The 18,281-nt window shown below is 36.1% G+C and overlaps 11 protein-coding genes across 11 annotated transcripts; 6 read left to right on the top strand and 5 right to left on the bottom strand.

The window, feature by feature from the left end:
• Window positions 1-169: 169 nt before the first annotated feature.
• Window positions 170-940, top strand: C5L36_0B11730 (uncharacterized protein; the record flags this gene model as incomplete). The annotated part of the gene is made up of 1 exon (XM_029465559.1): window positions 170-940. One exon carries the CDS (start codon window positions 170-172, stop codon window positions 938-940), a length of 771 nt encoding a protein of 256 aa, XP_029321418.1.
• A 973-nt stretch (window positions 941-1,913) lies between these two features.
• C5L36_0B11720 (uncharacterized protein) lies at window positions 1,914-3,050 on the bottom strand (the record flags this gene model as incomplete). Its single annotated transcript, XM_029465558.1, has 1 exon — window positions 1,914-3,050. One exon carries the CDS (start codon window positions 3,048-3,050, stop codon window positions 1,914-1,916), a length of 1,137 nt encoding a protein of 378 aa, XP_029321417.1.
• An 861-nt stretch (window positions 3,051-3,911) lies between these two features.
• Window positions 3,912-4,874, top strand: C5L36_0B11710 (uncharacterized protein; the record flags this gene model as incomplete). The annotated part of the gene is made up of 1 exon (XM_029465557.1): window positions 3,912-4,874. One exon carries the CDS (start codon window positions 3,912-3,914, stop codon window positions 4,872-4,874), a length of 963 nt encoding a protein of 320 aa, XP_029321416.1.
• A 29-nt stretch (window positions 4,875-4,903) lies between these two features.
• On the bottom strand, window positions 4,904-7,888 carry C5L36_0B11700 (uncharacterized protein; the record flags this gene model as incomplete). Its single annotated transcript, XM_029465556.1, has 1 exon — window positions 4,904-7,888. One exon carries the CDS (start codon window positions 7,886-7,888, stop codon window positions 4,904-4,906), a length of 2,985 nt encoding a protein of 994 aa, XP_029321415.1.
• Window positions 7,889-8,428: 540 nt separating this feature from the next.
• C5L36_0B11690 (uncharacterized protein) lies at window positions 8,429-9,945 on the bottom strand (the record flags this gene model as incomplete). Its single annotated transcript, XM_029465555.1, has 2 exons — window positions 8,429-9,741; window positions 9,921-9,945. 2 exons carry the CDS (start codon window positions 9,943-9,945, stop codon window positions 8,429-8,431), a joined length of 1,338 nt encoding a protein of 445 aa, XP_029321414.1.
• A 310-nt stretch (window positions 9,946-10,255) lies between these two features.
• C5L36_0B11680 (uncharacterized protein) lies at window positions 10,256-11,785 on the bottom strand (the record flags this gene model as incomplete). Its single annotated transcript, XM_029465554.1, has 1 exon — window positions 10,256-11,785. The coding sequence occupies one exon, from the start codon at window positions 11,783-11,785 to the stop codon at window positions 10,256-10,258; it is 1,530 nt and encodes a 509-aa protein (XP_029321413.1).
• A 305-nt stretch (window positions 11,786-12,090) lies between these two features.
• On the top strand, window positions 12,091-12,324 carry C5L36_0B11670 (uncharacterized protein; the record flags this gene model as incomplete). Its single annotated transcript, XM_029465553.1, has 1 exon — window positions 12,091-12,324. The coding sequence occupies one exon, from the start codon at window positions 12,091-12,093 to the stop codon at window positions 12,322-12,324; it is 234 nt and encodes a 77-aa protein (XP_029321412.1).
• Window positions 12,325-13,543: 1,219 nt separating this feature from the next.
• On the bottom strand, window positions 13,544-14,650 carry C5L36_0B11660 (uncharacterized protein; the record flags this gene model as incomplete). Its single annotated transcript, XM_029465552.1, has 1 exon — window positions 13,544-14,650. The coding sequence occupies one exon, from the start codon at window positions 14,648-14,650 to the stop codon at window positions 13,544-13,546; it is 1,107 nt and encodes a 368-aa protein (XP_029321411.1).
• Window positions 14,651-15,050: 400 nt separating this feature from the next.
• On the top strand, window positions 15,051-15,917 carry C5L36_0B11650 (uncharacterized protein; the record flags this gene model as incomplete). The annotated part of the gene is made up of 1 exon (XM_029465551.1): window positions 15,051-15,917. The coding sequence occupies one exon, from the start codon at window positions 15,051-15,053 to the stop codon at window positions 15,915-15,917; it is 867 nt and encodes a 288-aa protein (XP_029321410.1).
• Window positions 15,918-16,071: 154 nt separating this feature from the next.
• C5L36_0B11640 (uncharacterized protein) lies at window positions 16,072-17,634 on the top strand (the record flags this gene model as incomplete). The annotated part of the gene is made up of 1 exon (XM_029465550.1): window positions 16,072-17,634. One exon carries the CDS (start codon window positions 16,072-16,074, stop codon window positions 17,632-17,634), a length of 1,563 nt encoding a protein of 520 aa, XP_029321409.1.
• A 258-nt stretch (window positions 17,635-17,892) lies between these two features.
• C5L36_0B11630 (uncharacterized protein) lies at window positions 17,893-18,243 on the top strand (the record flags this gene model as incomplete). Its single annotated transcript, XM_029465549.1, has 1 exon — window positions 17,893-18,243. One exon carries the CDS (start codon window positions 17,893-17,895, stop codon window positions 18,241-18,243), a length of 351 nt encoding a protein of 116 aa, XP_029321408.1.
• Window positions 18,244-18,281: the final 38 nt, after the last annotated feature.

Raw genomic sequence — 18,281 nt, 5'->3', positions numbered from 1 at the left:
CTGTATAGACATGTAATAGTAATTTGATTCGAAATCGAAATTGCTCGCTGGAAAAAGTATTCAAAATTGGACATCTAGGAGTGAAACAGTACTTGGTGGATATGGATTTTATGTGGAACCTAGGAGGGAGGGCAAATAGTTGCATTCCTACGGATATACGGAAAACCATATGGCACAGCAGGAGTACATATCTGATTCTGGGTCAGAGTACACAGAATACTGGATTGATTGGTTTTTAGGCACCAGAGGTAACGAATATTTTTGTGATGTCGATGTCGAATACATCACAGATCGTTTTAATTTGACAGGATTAAATCAGTATGTCGATAGAATTTCCCTGTTGATTGACATAATAACTGACCATCAGCAGATTAATGAAGATCAACCTGCTGAAGTAAAAAGAAATATCGAAGAGAGTGCAAAACTTTTATATGCATTGATCCATGCTAGATTTATTATTACAATGAGAGGTTTGAACAAAATGCTTGAGAAATATAGGAACGGAGATTTTGGATTTTGTCCAAGAGTCTATTGTAAGTTGACGCCATTGCTCCCAATAGGGTTATCAGATACACCAAGAGTTGAAAGTGTCAAGTTGTATTGCCCAAATTGTGAGGATATCTATAACCCCAAGTCATCGAGACATGCATCTATTGATGGGGCTTTCTTTGGTACGTCATTTCCAGCTATGTTTCTACAAACTTATCCAGAATTAGTACCTTCACATAATACAGAAATTTTCACTCCTAAAATATTTGGATTTCAAATCCATGAAAATGCACAATTAACGAGATGGAGAACTTTACAAAAACAAAAATTGATTGAGAACTTGGATAAAAAAGAAATAAAGCATGATGAAGAAACACCAGGAGGCTTTGCTAAACCGGTTCCCGAATATGAACGTGTTAAGACAAACAAACGAAGCAGAAATAAAAAATAAAATTTGTTCCATTGAAATTGTGTAATCCCCCTGGCCCAGCTGCCATATCTTATGATTCTATTCAAGCTTTGTATATTGTATATTTTTGGTTTTTATGTCCTTATAATAATCGATAGAACCCAATAACAATATAATTTAAGATATATTGTCATAATACTTTTAAAAGTGGAATGAGATTTAGAGATCAGGATAGTAATACTCTAGCCTTGTACTGTTGAGTAACTATGCTGTTTATTTTGGAAACTACATTGTAAGTCAAAATGTTTAGGTCACTTACTTATCAGCGGTAATACCAACCTTTCTTTTATTCTGATTTAGTCGTAAATTTGGTTTATTCAAAAAATACTCAGGAAAAAAGCTTCAACTAAAGATTTTTGGTCATTGAATAACGCTTTTCTAAAGTACACTATTTGCTCTTACTAATCACTCTGCCTAAAGGTATTGAACATCAGGTTTTTTTTTGAAAGATAACCTATACCACCGAAAACATTTCCCCACTCTTAGGCCACAACACAGAAGGTTGTTGTGGGGCTATGCGCTTGTTTTTTAAATTCGGCCGTAAAATTACGCACCGCAAATTGTAATGCGTATAATAATTCTTGATGAAAGTTTTCTTTCATACATTGAAATGCGTCATTGCAGCTGCTTAATGCGAAATGCATTTATTTTTTGATCAAATTAAAAAAGCATTCATTGATTGTTTATGGAAGATTTCAATTTTCTCTATAATAGTGGTCTTATTTACAGATGGCAATAGTTGTATCAAAGTAGGGCATTTAGAAGGTCTGGGGCCTATTTATCAGAAGAGTATTTTCAAACATATGTGGACTGATACTCAAGTACTATGAAACGGCAATACGTGTATGTTTAGGAGAGCTGCAAAAATCCTACTTCGGGATTGTTATATAATGTAAGACTATACGCGGTATAGGTGAATATAAATAAGGCTAGACGTGACTGATGCATCATAAAATTAATCAGTGGAGATACCGAATTGTGCATTGTCAATATCGAAAACAGAGTTAAAGTTTTTCAAGTAATACTGGCCAAAGATTATTTCCGAGGTATCGCCATCATCCAGGGTTTCAATCATCAACTGACACAGATCATAGTCTTCTTGGTACTTATTCCAAGAGAGATCGGTGAGTGCAACAGTGAGAGAGAAATTGTCTGTAATCTGCAGTGTAATTTTAAAATCTTTATACTTAGAACATGAGAAAAAACCTGGCAAATTTTCGTCAAAGGTGACTTGAGATAAAATAACATCCTTATAAATACTTTTCAAATAAGATGATGTTGAGCCAGAGTCAAAACCAACCAGCTTAGTGCTTCTCAGATTCATTCTATCGCCTTCATTATTGTGAACAGATTGAGCTTGAATTCTATAGTAAGGAGAATTCTCATTATCAAGAGGGAAAAAGTTGTAGCTTTTACTGTGATCATAATCACCAATGGTTAAAGAACCGGTACCCATAATTTCTTTACCCCAATCATAAGAATTATCATAACGAAGTTCAAAGACTCGGTTGTCGATTGCGTTGGCACTCTTTAGGGCGTCAAGTATGTGTATCGAATTTAAGTCTTTGTTATAAGAATTATATCCGAATCCTGACCAGGAATAAGAAACAAATCCGTCAAGTTGATCGGCCAAACCAAACTTAAAATTTGCTTTATCAGAATTACCAACTGAAAGTTCACCAGTAGCCCATTTTCCGCTAGCACCAAAATGACCTGCATATTGGATGCTGTAATCTTCATCATGGTGAATGGTTAGACCATTTTCAGATTTAAGACAAGAGTTAGACTCACACAACATGTGGTTTATATTGTTAATTCCATTATATAACCATGTTGTACGAGAACCTGTATCCACGACCAATTCTACATCTTGATTGGCAATACTCATAGGAATAGTCAATAAAACTTGGTGAATAGATGTATCAACGTTTAGTATGGTGTCTCTCTTTTCAAGTTGCTGAACCAAATGAGCACTATTTCGCAATCTTGTATCAAATGTCAAAGACCTAGGACTGGGTGTATTGATTGGCAGCGAGTTACAGATATAAGGAACTGCTGTCAGAGATAACCAAGTGTGTGTCCTCAGTTGCATTTTCAATTTTTAAGATGTAAATTTCTATATCAATCAGTATTTCCTACTAAACTTGATGTTTCAACTAGAACTAACTTCGTGTAGCAACAAAGAAAACAAAATGAAATAAAGAGAAAACTGACCCCTTTTCCAATCGATGGAGTAGTAGCTCATCAAAATTTTAATGAGACTAGGAACGCAAATAAAAGATATCAAAGCCTGGAGTTAAGAATTGGCGAAAAAAAAAGAACTTTAGTTCTGTGCCGCACTTTCTTAATTGCTTTGCTCGCGTGATTAGCGCTGATCTTTTGTTGTTAGTGCTTTTTGGCGCGTATCGTTGTGCATGTCTGTGCATATCTATGCATATTTGCACATTATATACAATTAGTTTATTTCTGGACTGGAAAGCTCTAGATGCCAACCAAAGTATATTTGTGGAACTTACGTGATCAATAGTAACACAGTGGTGTCCTTATCTGTAAGGATAGTATCATTTTTCTCATCATCCTTTCCTATTTGAAAGCTTATATCCTCTGCAGAGTGCAGAATATGTAGCCATGATTTCTTTCAGGACTAATACATTAAAGATCTCACTAATAGTAGAATATATCAGGATTTAGGCCCACGTCGGCAAGTGAAAGTAATGAAATTCTTTTATGTTGTTTTTTCCTGGTTGGTGCCTTCTTTTTTTATTTAAAAACTACGCCAGTGCACCGCCAACGAATTACAAATTTGTGAAATGCTGATAGTGTGATAGTGTGATATTGTATTACAAAATGCCGCTTGCACTCAATCTGAAGCATTTTTTGAATTGTCGTATCTGTTTGCGCTTGGTTTAATTGATCTGCGTGTTAAGACTAGAATACATGAACGCTCGGTGAAATGAGTAGTGAAAAAGTTATTGAGAATGAAGATAAAATATCAATAAAGAGGTATTTTGCGACCAACAAAATAGGTGATTCAGATATATCTCTGCGATTCAATCCATTATCTTATTTTGATAGCACAATGAAACGGACATCGAAAACGGCATTACTAATTCTCAACCAGACCATAAATATCAACATTGAGCTATTCTCAAAATTATGGGAACTAACTGATTTGAAGGTATGCGCAGATGGTGGCCTGAACAGACTTCGTAATTTTGATGAATCATTTGTACCAGATTATGTTATAGGGGATTTAGATAGCGCCAAACAAAGTAATATTGACTACTACAAATCGAGAGGCACTCAAGTTATCTTGCAGGATTCTCAATACTGTACCGACTTTCAAAAGTCTACATGCTTGATTAACATTCATTGCAATCATGCTCATATTTTGGATGAAGTAGCCGAATTTGATACCATTGACGGTTTAGTCAAGAAAGAGGAAGAATTGGGAAGTTTGAATAATGATAGTAGTAGTCATAATCAAGATATACAGATTTTATTACTGGGTGGTGTTGGTGGAAGGTTTGATCAAACAATGGCTACAATCAATCAAATATGGAGGTATTCGGTAACCAGACCACAATTACAATTTGTTATGATTAATCCGGAACACCTAGAGTTTATAATACTACTGAAAGAAGGCTGCAATTTAATCGATTACCCGAAATTGGACAAAGATCAAGAGCTTGTGTTTTTTGGTCATGAAACTGAAAAGTCTAGACCTGGTCTGAGAAATGTTGGTTTATTGCCGATTATGGAGCCTGCAGTAATCAGTACACATGGTCTCAAATGGGATGTCCTACACTGGGAAACTGATGTTAAATCAAAAATGTCTTCCTCAAACTTGCAAGTGGGAAATGAAGGTTTTATTATAGAAACAAATAAACCATTGTTTTTGACTTTGGAACTATAAATAAAACAATAAAGGGTAAAAATGAATGATTACACAGATGAATTACTGAGGAATTGAGACATCATTTCGTTGAATGTAGAGCCAGAATTTGGATCTAGCGTATCTTTAGCTTCGTTGCTTGATAATCTTGGAAATAAGTTAGTCTGTGGAGTAAAAAGTTTAGAGCCTTCCTGATGAGTATGTCTCACGCCATGATCAGAGTGTACAGCTTGAAGGAATTGCTCTTTGCCTTTATCTTCCTCTCGTTTTATATGATGACCGAAACCTGCCGAGGAATTAGTGTTGATTTCTTGCTTACCATATGAAACCCCTCGCAAATCTTTATGGCCAAACATAGAGTCATTCATTATTAAACTATTTCTATTTATGGAATCATTCATAATGTCGTCTACCATCTTGTCAAAATTATCAAATATTAGAGAATCTAAGTTGGCACTTGCATTCTCAAAATTTATATCTTGTTCTTCAGGTACAGCAGTATCCATAAATTCATTCATAAACGCAAAATCCTTGTCTTTGGATCCTTCTGACATATTCGATGTTAATTCGTCTGTATTGGCAGAATTTGAATAATATCCTTCATTTTCAGCAAAGTTATTGCTGGAATCTCCGGATTTTATCGGGCTATATTCCGGCGAAGTTTTGTGAAGAGCTGAAACAAATTGAGGTTGCAAGTAATTTTGGCATTTTTCTTTGTGATACTCATTAAAATAGTTTATGAAAATCTTGATATAGACTGAAATTTTCCAAGATGCATAGTAATCATTTCTCAACATATGATTGTAAAAGAATATATTTTTGATATACTGGAAAAGCAACAGTGAAAATTCTGATTCTCCTGGAGAAGTTTCAAATTCAATATTCACATTAAGCCACTTTAAAATGACTGTAGCATCGATGGTGTTAGAAAATTTGCCAATAACTGAACTAATTCTGCAATGCCCGTCTCCAATGAACTTCAAGAAACTGGATGATAAGAAAAGAAATGGTCTAATAAATGATGTCTGTATTCGATTGAGGAGGAAAACATCACAGTTTGCAGAAAATGATTTGATTGCTTGATGTTGTTTTGTTTTATTCTCAGCGTCATCAAGATGGGTCATGTAATGACAGTAATCATGGTTGATCTTTAAGATGGTCAACGAAGTTTCCGCTGCACGAGCGCTAAGTTCATCAGGTCCGTTTGAATAATAAGTTTCGTTTACATTATCATTGGAGTTGGAATATCCATCATCACTGTTGGCACTGCCGGAGTTTACCGTATTATAATCAGAATCGTTACCATTGTTTTTATTTTCATTTAAAAAGAGAAGATAATGAAATCCATTAAGGTACGTCTGTAGCATAAATCTTATTTCAAACTTTCTAATTTTAGGAACTTTGAAAGTTTCCTCCAAATTTTGTAATTCCATATTGTCCTGCAACATTTCCCAGAAACTTGGAATTCTATTATCCACAAAATTCTGCATTTTCCTAACAATTTCGATCATCTTGCCTTTGGTAGTTGGTTTGTTAAAATTCTGAAAGGCATTTAAACCTTCCCTCGTGAGTTTTGAAACCTCATACTCCAGAGCAACCTCTTTGTTGATTGCATGTTCTATAACTAAATGTTTGATTTCATCCGGTGATTTGGATCCGGTTTTCACTTTTGCATAATTTCGCAATACACTTAATTCATGATCAGTAAGAGATGGCAACCTCACATCGAACTCATTATCGGATATAATAAGAGGGCATCCATGTTCATATGAATTATCAACATCCAATGCGATTAATTTGTAAAAAATCCTCCTCCAAATATTGTTACCTCTTGAGTCAGTAAAAACGGAAGGAAACTTTGACGGGTCTCTATTTGCACCAAAAGACCTACACATTTGTATTAACATGGCTAAGGAAAAAATATTCTCCCTGTTATCCTCATGCATCTCTGGTGAGTATAACTGATATAATCTTAAGTACAATAACACCTGAATATTTCTAAGTGTGATTGTCCTGAAAATGTTATCGTCACTGGGTAGTGACATTAACAAGTTTTTGGCTGCTGATACATAACAGGAACCAATTACGTACTTAAAATCAACCAACAGATCCAAAGTGTTCTTATTATTATCCGAGTCTTCCTTATTATTTTCGGTCAAAAAAGCAAATCTTAATACTATTAACAGTAAGCTAATAATTGATGCATTTTGTAAATGTGTTATTCCGAGCTTGCAACTTCCGTCGTCAAAGGGAATAATGACATAACTAATTTCTTCTCTAAATATCTCTTCGTTAATAAAAGGTAAGAACGGATAGACATATAAGAAGAAACGATCAATTAATGAATTCACAACATCAAGTGGAGGAAGCATTTTATTTATATCTTCAATAATTTCAAAAATCAATTTTATTTGCATTGAACTCGCAGGATCTGATTTCGTATGTAGTTCACATATTTCATCCGTGGAGGTAGACAACAGAGAAAGGTAGTTTCCACTTAGGATTTCTTGTTTGTACTCAGACGCTTTTGTTCTTTGCTTCTTTTGAAAGTCCTCATATAGCTTCTTATATTTTTTTGCTGAAATTTCAAACAATGGAGAGATATACTTGTCACTGTTTATAAAGGCTAAATATGATGTAGTTCCTGAATGCATAATTTTGTTTTCTTTTATTAACATTGTGTCAAACTTTTCAGTTAGTGAAATCATTTCCTCCTGAACACTTTCATCGGAATCTTCCTTGCTTAAACTTGGAAACACATTCTCATATAGAGAGAGGTCAATATTATTTATTTTCAGAATCCTCTCTAGCTTATTCACTTGCAATTTAAGTCTTATAATTTCATTGCTGAGGTTCACTTTTGGTAAAGTGGATTGGATAGTGGCATATTTGCAAGACACTGCTGATCGACTTTTCACACAATTCGAACATGGATTTTCTCTATCACATTTCAGTTTTTTTTTCCTACAATTTTCGCAAGATTTTGGAACCCTGTTTCTGGTCTTCTTGATTTTATAATCAGACGAATCACTCATAACTAATCTCCAGTAAGACAGACCTTCGCTCAATGTTGAAGAAGACCAGTAGAAAGTACTGCATATGAAGAAGGAAGGCAAAGACCAAATAATTATTTGAGACCGCGTTTACGTAAATTGTTATCTCAAATGCAGTTACTGAGATAATAATTTTTCACGAACTTAATATAACGGATGTTTGGGTACCAAAAGCAAGTGGATTATATAGAGACTGAACAAAATGATATCACGACGAACAGTAACCAGCTAGGCAAAAAAAGAAAGAATATAAAACTTACAGAAAAAAATATAATTAAAAAGGGGGAAAAAGGGAACAATTACGTTGTAGTTGGCAACAGATAAAAAAGGATTCATTCAAGGAAACGACCAACAGGTGAAGAATGTGGGAGAGACAAAAAAAAGTTAGAAAAACTCTGAGATGCCAAGCATATTGGTTGCCATTTGAAAACTGAAACAAAATACAGTTGTGGATGTTTAACATAACAGCAAAAATTCAACAAAAAGTTTGTCGTGCAAATAAAGTACAAGTAACTAACACATTTAGTAACCATCATCAAAAGTATCTGCACCAAGATCCATGTAATCCTTCTCTAATGCAGCCAAATCTTCTCTTGCTTCGGCAAATTCTCCCTCTTCCATACCCTCACTGACATACCAATGCACAAAGGCTCTCTTTCTATACATCAAATCGAATTTTTCGTCAATCTTCTTCCAAGCATCTGCAATAGCGGTTGTGTTTGAAAGCATACATACGGCCCTATCAACATTTGCCATCTGAGAGTCCGGCGATTGTGTAGGCTTTTCATAACAGATACCAATCTTAAAACCAGTTGGACACCAATCAACCATTTGAACACCTTTTTTCACCTTTGCAGTTGCAACTGCGTTTTGAACATCTTTGTTAACAACATCACCTCTATACAACAGACAATTCGCCATATATTTACCATTCTTTGGATTGCATTTAACCATTTGATTACTTGGCTCAAAACAAGCGCTCGTTATCTCATTGACTGAATTAGATTCATGGGTAATTCTATTCTTTGCAATCACAGGAGCATAGGAAACTAATGGGAAATGGATCCTTGGATATGGAACTAAATTAGTTTGGAACTCGTTAAGGTCCACATTTAATGAACCATCAAATCTTAGTGAAGCAGTGACAGAGGACACCACTTGTGCGATCAAGGCATTTAAGTTATTGAAGCTTGGTCTTACAATGCCTAAGTTCTTGGTGCAAATATCATATATTGCCTCATTGTCAACCATAAAAGTACAATCTGCATTTTCTAGAGTAGTATGAGTGGTTAGGACTGTATTGTAAGGCTCAACAACACTAGCATTAACTTTCGGTGATGGATAAACGGCAAATTCCAATTTCGCCTTTTTACCATAATCTTCTGAAAACTGCTCTAGCAGTAACGAACCTAAACCCGAACCGGTACCACCTCCTAAAGAATGAGTAAATAAAAAACCTTGTAAACCATCACATTGATCTGCCATTTTTCTAATTCTGTCGTTGACATCATCCAACAGTTCTCTGCCCACAGTATAATGACCTCTTGCGTAGTTGTTTGCGGCATCTTCTTTGCCATTGATCAGTTGCTCAGGATGAAATAAATTTTTATATTTACCAGTTCTAACTTCATCAATAACATTTGGTTCTAAATCAACGTATAGAGCTCTTGGAACAAATTTGCCATTACCGGTTTCACTGAAAAAGGTGGAAAATCCAGCTTCACCACCTCTTGGTTTGGTTAAACCTTCTTCTAGATAACCTTCTGGCGTTATACCATGTTCTCTCGAGTACAATTCCCAACAACTGTTACCAATTTGACAACCAGCTTGACCGACTATTATAACCGAAAATTATTTTATATGTTAGTAATTCGTCCAAAGTTATTATTTTTTCAACGAAAAGAAAATACCATGTAAAATACGCCCAGATATTCAAAACAAAATTAAGGGGGGAAACCGAGCTTCTGTTAATATGCTGGTGCTGTCCCTCCTCAAATGGCAGGAAAATACATACCGTTGACTGAAATAACTTCTCTCATGATTTACCCACTGTTCGCTTGTTGGGTTGTTGTATGTCTGTAGTGTTAATGTGCCAGATTAGAAGCAGAGCCGTCTCGTTGCCTCCACAGAGAGATCAACCTCAAATTAGGCAAACCAGTTTGTTTACAAAAAAATGAGCTCGATGTTTACATTTTTGCCAAAAAGAATCAAAACGCGAATTTCATGATCTTTTCTTCTTTTCAAGGATCGACGCGTCGCGTACCGAGGTTTCTCAAGGTACCTTTGTATAACCTCGATTAATTCGTTTAATTGTCCTTCCATGTTCATTTATATAACAACCATATACAACTATAGAAGAGTGATGTCAGCAATCATACAGAGGTGATCACTAGGGTACTCATTCTCACGAGGCTGGCCTTTATCCATTTCATCTGGATGTGGCATCTTCAAAAGTCTGTTGATCCTAATATCGTTTTCGACCTCAAAACTTTCCAAATCATCAATGTGTCTCTTGTCAGTATCTATATCCCATTCTTTGATAAAAAAAATATAGTCCAATAGTCCTCGCCATTTGTATGCCCAGTTGGAAAAGAATGGTTCATTTCTGTCATTATCGATGCCTGAATTTTCAGGATCAACCAACTTATAGGCAACAGAGTACAGTGAAATTGCACGGAGGGGTAATTGGTTATGTAAAGCTTCAATTTGTTTAACCAATGCTTCTTGCTCTGTTGTAGCAACGAAGTCCTCCGGTACAGGATCCGTCGGCTGATCTTTTCCGTGTTTTTCAATATTACCACCTTCTTCCTCTTCGCCATTTTTACCTTCTCTACGGGAAGAAAACTTAAACGAAGTAGAACAAGAAATCACTTTCTTACACCTGTTATCATATGTTATTGGCTTACTGGTTATTGACAAGTATGGCGAGTCATAAGGTTGTGAATTAAAATCGCCAGCAAAAAAGTTCCAAACTTTTGTAACTTCGGGATGTAGTATTTGTACACGTCTTTCAAATTCTTTAGATTTGGCCAGCACAACAAACGTTTGTCTCGTCCTCTCATATGTACCAAATGGGTGCCAAAACAGATGTGCCGTACCAACATTTATAACTTTACTGGGGTCACTTCTTATTGATAATGCCACAATTAATCCTGCATTTTTCGTAACTGTTCTTGGAGGAATGTTTCCAGATTTTTCAGTATCGAAATTTACCAGGCATGTATCAATAACGTTAAAGAGATGTCTCTTATAAAATATTGAGATACCATGATTTTTGTCGGTTCCCCTGTTGAATTTCGTATGATATCCCAATTTCTCTAATTCTGGCCGCCAAAAAGTTTTATACTGGACAAAATCAATCTCTTGAACGCATAAGACATCACAGTCATAGTCTTTTATTTCCCTTAGTAACACCTTAGAGCGAATTTGCCATTTCAAGATCGATCCATTGTCTGGGAAGAGCGTTCTCCTAATCAAAGCCTGGGCCAACAAATTGTAAGTCATGATTTTGAAATTGAAAGCCCCCTTAGTGTCATCAAGGGAACTTACGTGTGGTACTTCAAGCAACTCTCTTTTGATATATTTTGGCCTTTCAGGTGCGTCTGGATCGATTCCCTGTGCAATCAAAGCCTCTCTTTTTAATCGCTTTTTCTCTTCCCTTTCTGCTCTTTTCATCTCTATATACTCTGGTGTGATTTGATCTTTTGGGACCTTTTTAGTGTTTCCCTTTTTCTTAGGCTTTTCAGGGTCCTCTGAGTTAGTTGTTGGTTTATCCAATGCTAATTTTGCAACGCCGGCGTTAAGATCATTGCATATTTTTTCAGCAATTTGAACATTATCTGGTTTTATGATGGAAAACTCATCGGATGCAGTAGGCATTTTATAAACAATAGTTGTTGAGTCTCAATAGACAAATAACAATCTTTTCAGTGTATAGTCGTCAAAAATTAAAGAAAAAAGAAAAAAGTGAACTTAAGAAAAATATGGTATAAAAACTACCAAAAAATTGAAAGAAATAATTATGATGATTTCTTAGTTCGTTTTGCTCTCAAAAGACGAAAAATTCCTTTCAAGCTCTAACTCTCAGTGTTTTCGTCAGCTGTATATTTTCTTACACTTTTCTTTGACTACTTAGATAGTATCCAAAATCTTGTACGAAACACATTCAGATACACATTCGTCCCATGTCTAGTGAAAAAAACATTGTCGAAAAACCAATAAACACACATAACTCTCAGAACACAAGGGATGATGCCGGACGCACATCGCCATCTCTCGAATCTCTTCGTGATGATGTCCAACACCTTGTTGATCTTGTTGTTTTACGAAAGAAGGCATGTGATGATACTGAAAATGAAACTAGGTTTTTGCGAGAGTACGTAGAGTCGTTCATCTCCATGGAGAACACAGATCACTGATGAAAGAGTAAAAAGAGGCAATATTAGGAATCCAATGACTAAGCTATAATAGGGCATCATATGTCCCACTTGAAGGTCAAACGTTTGATATTAACGTTATTTTTCATGTCTTTGAAATGGGATTTTTTGGCGGAAGTAGCTTTTCTTATCCAATATGAATGTATCACTATTACCAAGTCTGGTAAGTCTTGTGCCAGACTCGAGGCGTCCAAAGAAACTTGCAAGGAGTAAGGCAGATTTTTACCCCAAAATTATTATGGTTCACATTTTCGACAAGTCAACTGCTCATGACAAGGAATCTAGTTCTTGAGGAATCAAGTATTCAGACGATTTTCCTGAACTCTACCATGATGAAAATTTTCATATTCATTTTTTTCGATACAGTTTGTTTAGCTAATGAGAATGGTGATAGACATTATGGATTTGAGGACAACTTCAAGCGCAGACACTCGTTATACGAATCTGATGATTCTATCGAACTACAAAACCTTTAGGTACACAAATCGTTCTCCGCTTTGATCGAAATCAACCCAGTTGGGTCTAGCTCAGCTAGTTTAAACACTCATAGTTATTGTGAGAAAGAAGTTAACTTTAAGTGTAAAACTAGAAAACATGAAAGTAGAAAATAATCGGTAGTTGAATTGATTTTTCTCCTCTAAAATTGAGTTACTCCTTGATGGTCACACACTAGATCTTGGTCCGGTTCGGGTGAGAAACCACGAAATTGGTCCATTTTTCCGAACCAATGAATTTGATCCTAGAGATTCTCATGATGATGGTATCTTATTAAAGGTTTTGAGCGGTGGATTTACTCAAATTGAAAATAATCTCAGCGGTAAGCTTGTTGAGAGGACTACAAATGCTAGAAGTCCTTGCTACTAAAAGAAATGTCAATATAAAACCGTTCTTCACTTATTTGAAGTCACTTTTGCCTATGGGCAAGGAAGAATATAATGAAAAGTATCCTCGGGATAAGTATTATGATTCAGAGTTGTATTATACGTTCAAGTTACGTAATGATATACATACCTTCAATTCAGACATGATTCCACGAAATGCGGAAGAAGCTTATCCTACTTCTCAGGCCTTTTTTTCAAGGAATTCATCGATGTATGTTTCCAGGAGAGAATCAAATTGTTAGTCGATTGAATATACAGTTCTATTTACTAGAGCTTAGTTTGCTTTACAGTGTTGTATAATAATATTCAATATGAGCATGCTATTCCTCCTTTCTTATTTCCCACAAATGGTTCTTTTTCTTTAACTGTTTCAAAAAAGTGGAATACAAGCTTGCTCCACACCAAGCTCCGATTGTGTCAATGCTTTCCAAATTTCTGTTAAGCGATACGATCCTACCTATGATCATTTGATTGAAACCCTTAATATTAGAGAAACCACCAGTTATTATAGTTCTTTTCGCTATTATATTCTTCAGGTCAATCGGCAATTGCTCAATTAATTCTATAGCCAAATCCTCAATATATCGGTCGTCACTTTCACATAATGTGTTTTCTTCGGGAACCAACACGGTCTTTATGGCATTTGTTAATAAGTTAGCATGCAGAAAATAAGGGCCACAGCTAACAAGCCTACTCTCGTTGTCTGTTATAGACGATAATTCCATTATTGCATGCTCGATGTCCTTAAAAGTAATCTTGGATAAATCGTAGTTCCGTGACTCTAAAACACTTAACAGTTGATAATGGATCATTCTGCCTGCACGATTCGTAATTTTTGAAAAGTTTTCAAGTAGCCGATTGTCATAAACAACATTTATTTTGGTAACTGACCATCCTATGTCAATAACCAAACCTGATGAAGAACCTGAGGCTAACGTGACCATCAATGGTGTAGGCACAATTACTATTGCACGCATCAAAAAATGCTTAATCAGCAGATCAGTGGTTGTTTCGATGTATATCTTCGGAAAAAGCACATCAATGGCAAGTATAACCTTTGTATTTATAGTGGGTATCCCAACTTTGTAAAAAATTTTAGTTAATATTTTCCGTAAGTGTATTTTCAAATCTGATCTGAATTTGTCAAGACTATCATATACTGATAAGTCCGGGTAGAATAGGTACTGAAAGCAATCCAAATCATTTTTCATATGATTCTGTGTAACCGTCTCGGTATTATTGCATACTATTTTTGACCAATCCATTGAATGATCTCTGTAGAGAGCTTCTGTTTTATAATTCTGAGGTTCGGCAAAATTGTGGACACTGAAAGTTCCAAGCGGATGGTGTGCACCTTCATAGCCTATTTTTATACTTCTAGACCCAAGTAGTAGTACCACATTTTTGCTAGTAGCTGTTAAACTCATTGTATTACCGGGTGTAGAAATCAATAAATAAGTTATTATTTACATTCAAGTCGATACTTGCTCCAGAAAAATATGCTCACGTTGAAGAGGCGGCTCATCGAATTGAAAAATGAACCTTCTGAATCCTCTCTTTTTCTTGTGTTGACATAATTGATTAATTTCTTTACAAAATATTGAAAACATACAATGTCAAGAGCAGAAGAAAGTGATGGAATGCATGGCGCTGGGAATATCGTACTTGTAGAACAATTACAAGATTTAGGAATCAATGCGGGCGATATTAGCAAGCTTAGAGCTGCTGGAATCTATTCAGTATCAGTATGTACCCAATCAAAGATTGGCTTATAAACATCTTATAGACACTCCAATACTAACTGCAATCTCAACCCGTTAGACTGTCATGTCAACAACTAAGAGAAACTTAGCCAAAATCAAAGGATTGAGTGAAGTGAAGGTGGAAAAAATCAAAGAGGCATCAAATAAGCTAGTCAACTGTGGATTTGTTTCCGCTTTGATCCAATCGGATATCCGTACAAGGGTTGTGAAAATCACCACTGGTTGTAAGTCTTTTGACCAAATGCTAGGCGGAGGAATAAGTACAATGTCAACAACTGAAGTTTTTGGCGAATTCAGGACTGGTAAAACACAACTATCCCATACATTGTGTGTAACTACACAATTACCAAGAGATCAAGGAGGCGCAGAAGGGAAAGTTGCATTTATTGATACTGAAGGTACCTTTCGACCTGAAAGAGTCAGGAACATTGCTGAACGATTTGGTATGGACGGTAACCGATGTTTAGACAACATCTCATATGTACGTGCATTAAATAGCGAGCACCAACATGAGCTTGTTGAACAATTGGGCATGTACTTAAGCCAAGGAGGTTATAGGTTAATTATAGTAGATTCAATCATCTCTTTGTTTCGAGTTGATTACAGTGGCAGAGGGGAACTAGGTGAACGTCAACAAAAGCTAAATCAACATCTATCTAAACTAGGCAGGATTGCTGAAGAGTTCAATTGTGCTGTTTTTCTAACCAACCAAGTTCAATCTGATCCAGGTGCAAGTGCATTATTTGCTAGTGTTGATGGTCGGAAACCAGTGGGTGGGCATATACTTGCACATGCTTCTCAAACACGAATTCTTTTACGCAAGGGACGTGGAGATGAACGTATTGCCAAAATTCAAGACTCCCCTGACTGTCCTGAGGGAGAGTGTACTTACGTTCTAGGAACCGGCGGCATCATGGATGCAACTGAGTGAGATTTTTTTGTGGAGGCGTCATTCCTTCTTTACCTGACTTTTCTTATCATATTTTTGCTTTTTACGTCGTTTTCAGTAATCTTCTCTTCTCTATACTTTGCTTATAAACATATCTGAATCACGCCCTCGTGACTAAAGTACCAAGGAACTAAAAATGGGAGCAGTATTGTCATTACCGCTAATTCCGGTGAGTATTGTGGGATCGTGGATATCATCCTGCATAGGCGTATCAATTTGTTCATGTTGTATGAGCAGAAATGTTAATCCATTGATGAGAACATTTAAGTCGTCTATAGCCACACGAATTATGTATGCATTAATGTTCATGTTAAATAGCTTAATTTCTTGGGTATCACTGTCCAATTCAATATCCAAGTTTTTGGAGAACTTAACATGGGGGTTGTTTAAATTTGGGAATAAATATTGTCAAGATGAAAAAGGGTGTACAGGATTTACCAGTGTTCAAAGAATCAACTTTTCTTTAGGATTACTTCACCTTATCTTAGCGGGGCTATTAGTTGGGGTTAAATCAACCAGAAATCCCCGATCAACTATACAAAATGGGTATTGGGTTGCCAAACTATTTGTCTTGGGTGCCTTTATCCTTTTGAGTTTTTTTATTCCTGATAAGTTTTTTGTTATATGGGGAAACTACTTTTCAATTATATTCAGTACTATTTTTATTGGAATTGGTTTGATTTTACTTGTTGATTTTGCACATGAGTGGGCAGAAACATGTATTGAAAAAATTGAAGAGGGAGAAATATATCTTGATATAACAGAAGAGGAAAATCAAGGAATAATAAGCTCCTGTTTTAATTTTGAAGGAGTCAATTTATGGAAGAAACTATTAATAGGAGGTACGCTGACAATGTACAGTGGTGTTTTAATTATGACTGTTTTGATGTACATGTATTTTGCACAGAGTGGATGCCACATGAACAAGACGGTTATTACGATCAACTTCCTGTTCACTTTATTAATTACAGCCTTTTCTATTGCACCAATTGTTCAAGAGTACAATCCTAATGCTGGAGTAGCGCAGGCTTCTATGTGCTGTATCTATTGCACATATTTAGTTTTCAGTGCATGTTTGAGTGAACCAGATGATCGACTGTGTAATCCATTGATCCGATCCAGTGGAACTAGGACGGCTACAGTTATAGTGGGTGCGTTGTTCACATTTGGCGCCGTTGCTTATACAACTACCAGGGCTGCTACTAATTCTGCATTCAATCATGGTAATGAGTACGATGAGGTCCCCGTGAGCGAACCAGTACCTGTGGAATCCAATGTCATCACCACACAACCCACACTTAGAGATAATATGAGATACCAAGCTCTCAAAGATGCTGTCGAGGCGGGTTCATTACCCGAAAGCGCATTGACAGATCCTTCGTATTTGAATCAAAGTGATGACGATGATAACGACGATGATGGTATGAGGGATTTTAGTGGGCAACAAGAAGAGAGAAATCACCTTAAATATAACTATGTTCTTTTCCACATTATTTTCTTCCTTGCTACACAATACATTGCTGCGCTTTTGACCATTAATGTTGGCATTACTGATGCTGACAATGGCACATTCATCCCTGTGGGACGCACATATTTCAATACGTGGTTGAAAATCGCCTCCTCTTGGGTATGTTATGCTCTCTATGGATGGACTCTGGTTGCACCAGTGCTTTTCCCCGAGAGATTTGCCCAATATTAAATAAACTCTTTTTTATCCCGTATAATGTTGTGTATAAGGAAGAAAACACAATCAACTGTAGAAGGAAAAAAAGGTTCTCGCTGATTATACTATTTTTTTTTTTCTTGCTCGATCAAAGTTGAATATTTTATTGAGTTTTTCCAAATCAAGCTATATAAATATGGACTCTATGTGAGGTTTGCATTGGCAAAACAATCACCTCCCTTTCTCTTGTAGAAAACAACGGGCAATATCATACCTATTTCTACAGTAAACAGAATGACTGAGAATACGAATAATTCAGAAGCAATGGAATTTGTAGGGCTCAATAGTTATCTTCAGATGAAGACGCATTTTCCATCAGCTAGAGTGAAGAAGCTGCTACAGAGTGATGAAGATATAGGGAAGGTTGCCCAGGCCACTCCGATGGTGGTTGGACGTGCAGTGGAGATGTTTATGTGCGCCTTGGTGGAGAAATCCATTGAGGAATCCGCAAAGTCTGGCACCAAGAAGGTGAACGTGCCCATGTTGAAGAAAGTAATTGAGCAAAACGAGGAATTCGACTTTGTCCATGATGTCTGTGAAAAGTACATGGGGAACGGAAAAGACAAGGACAAGGAAAGGGAGTGAATTCCCACGAAAACACACGTATTACTAATTCTTGACAT

The sequence above is a fragment of the Pichia kudriavzevii genome, chromosome 2, assembly GCF_003054445.1.
Source record: "Pichia kudriavzevii chromosome 2, complete sequence".
Classification (NCBI taxonomy): Eukaryota; Fungi; Ascomycota; class Pichiomycetes; order Pichiales; family Pichiaceae; genus Pichia; species Pichia kudriavzevii.
This window is presented reverse-complemented; position numbering and strand designations above follow the sequence as displayed.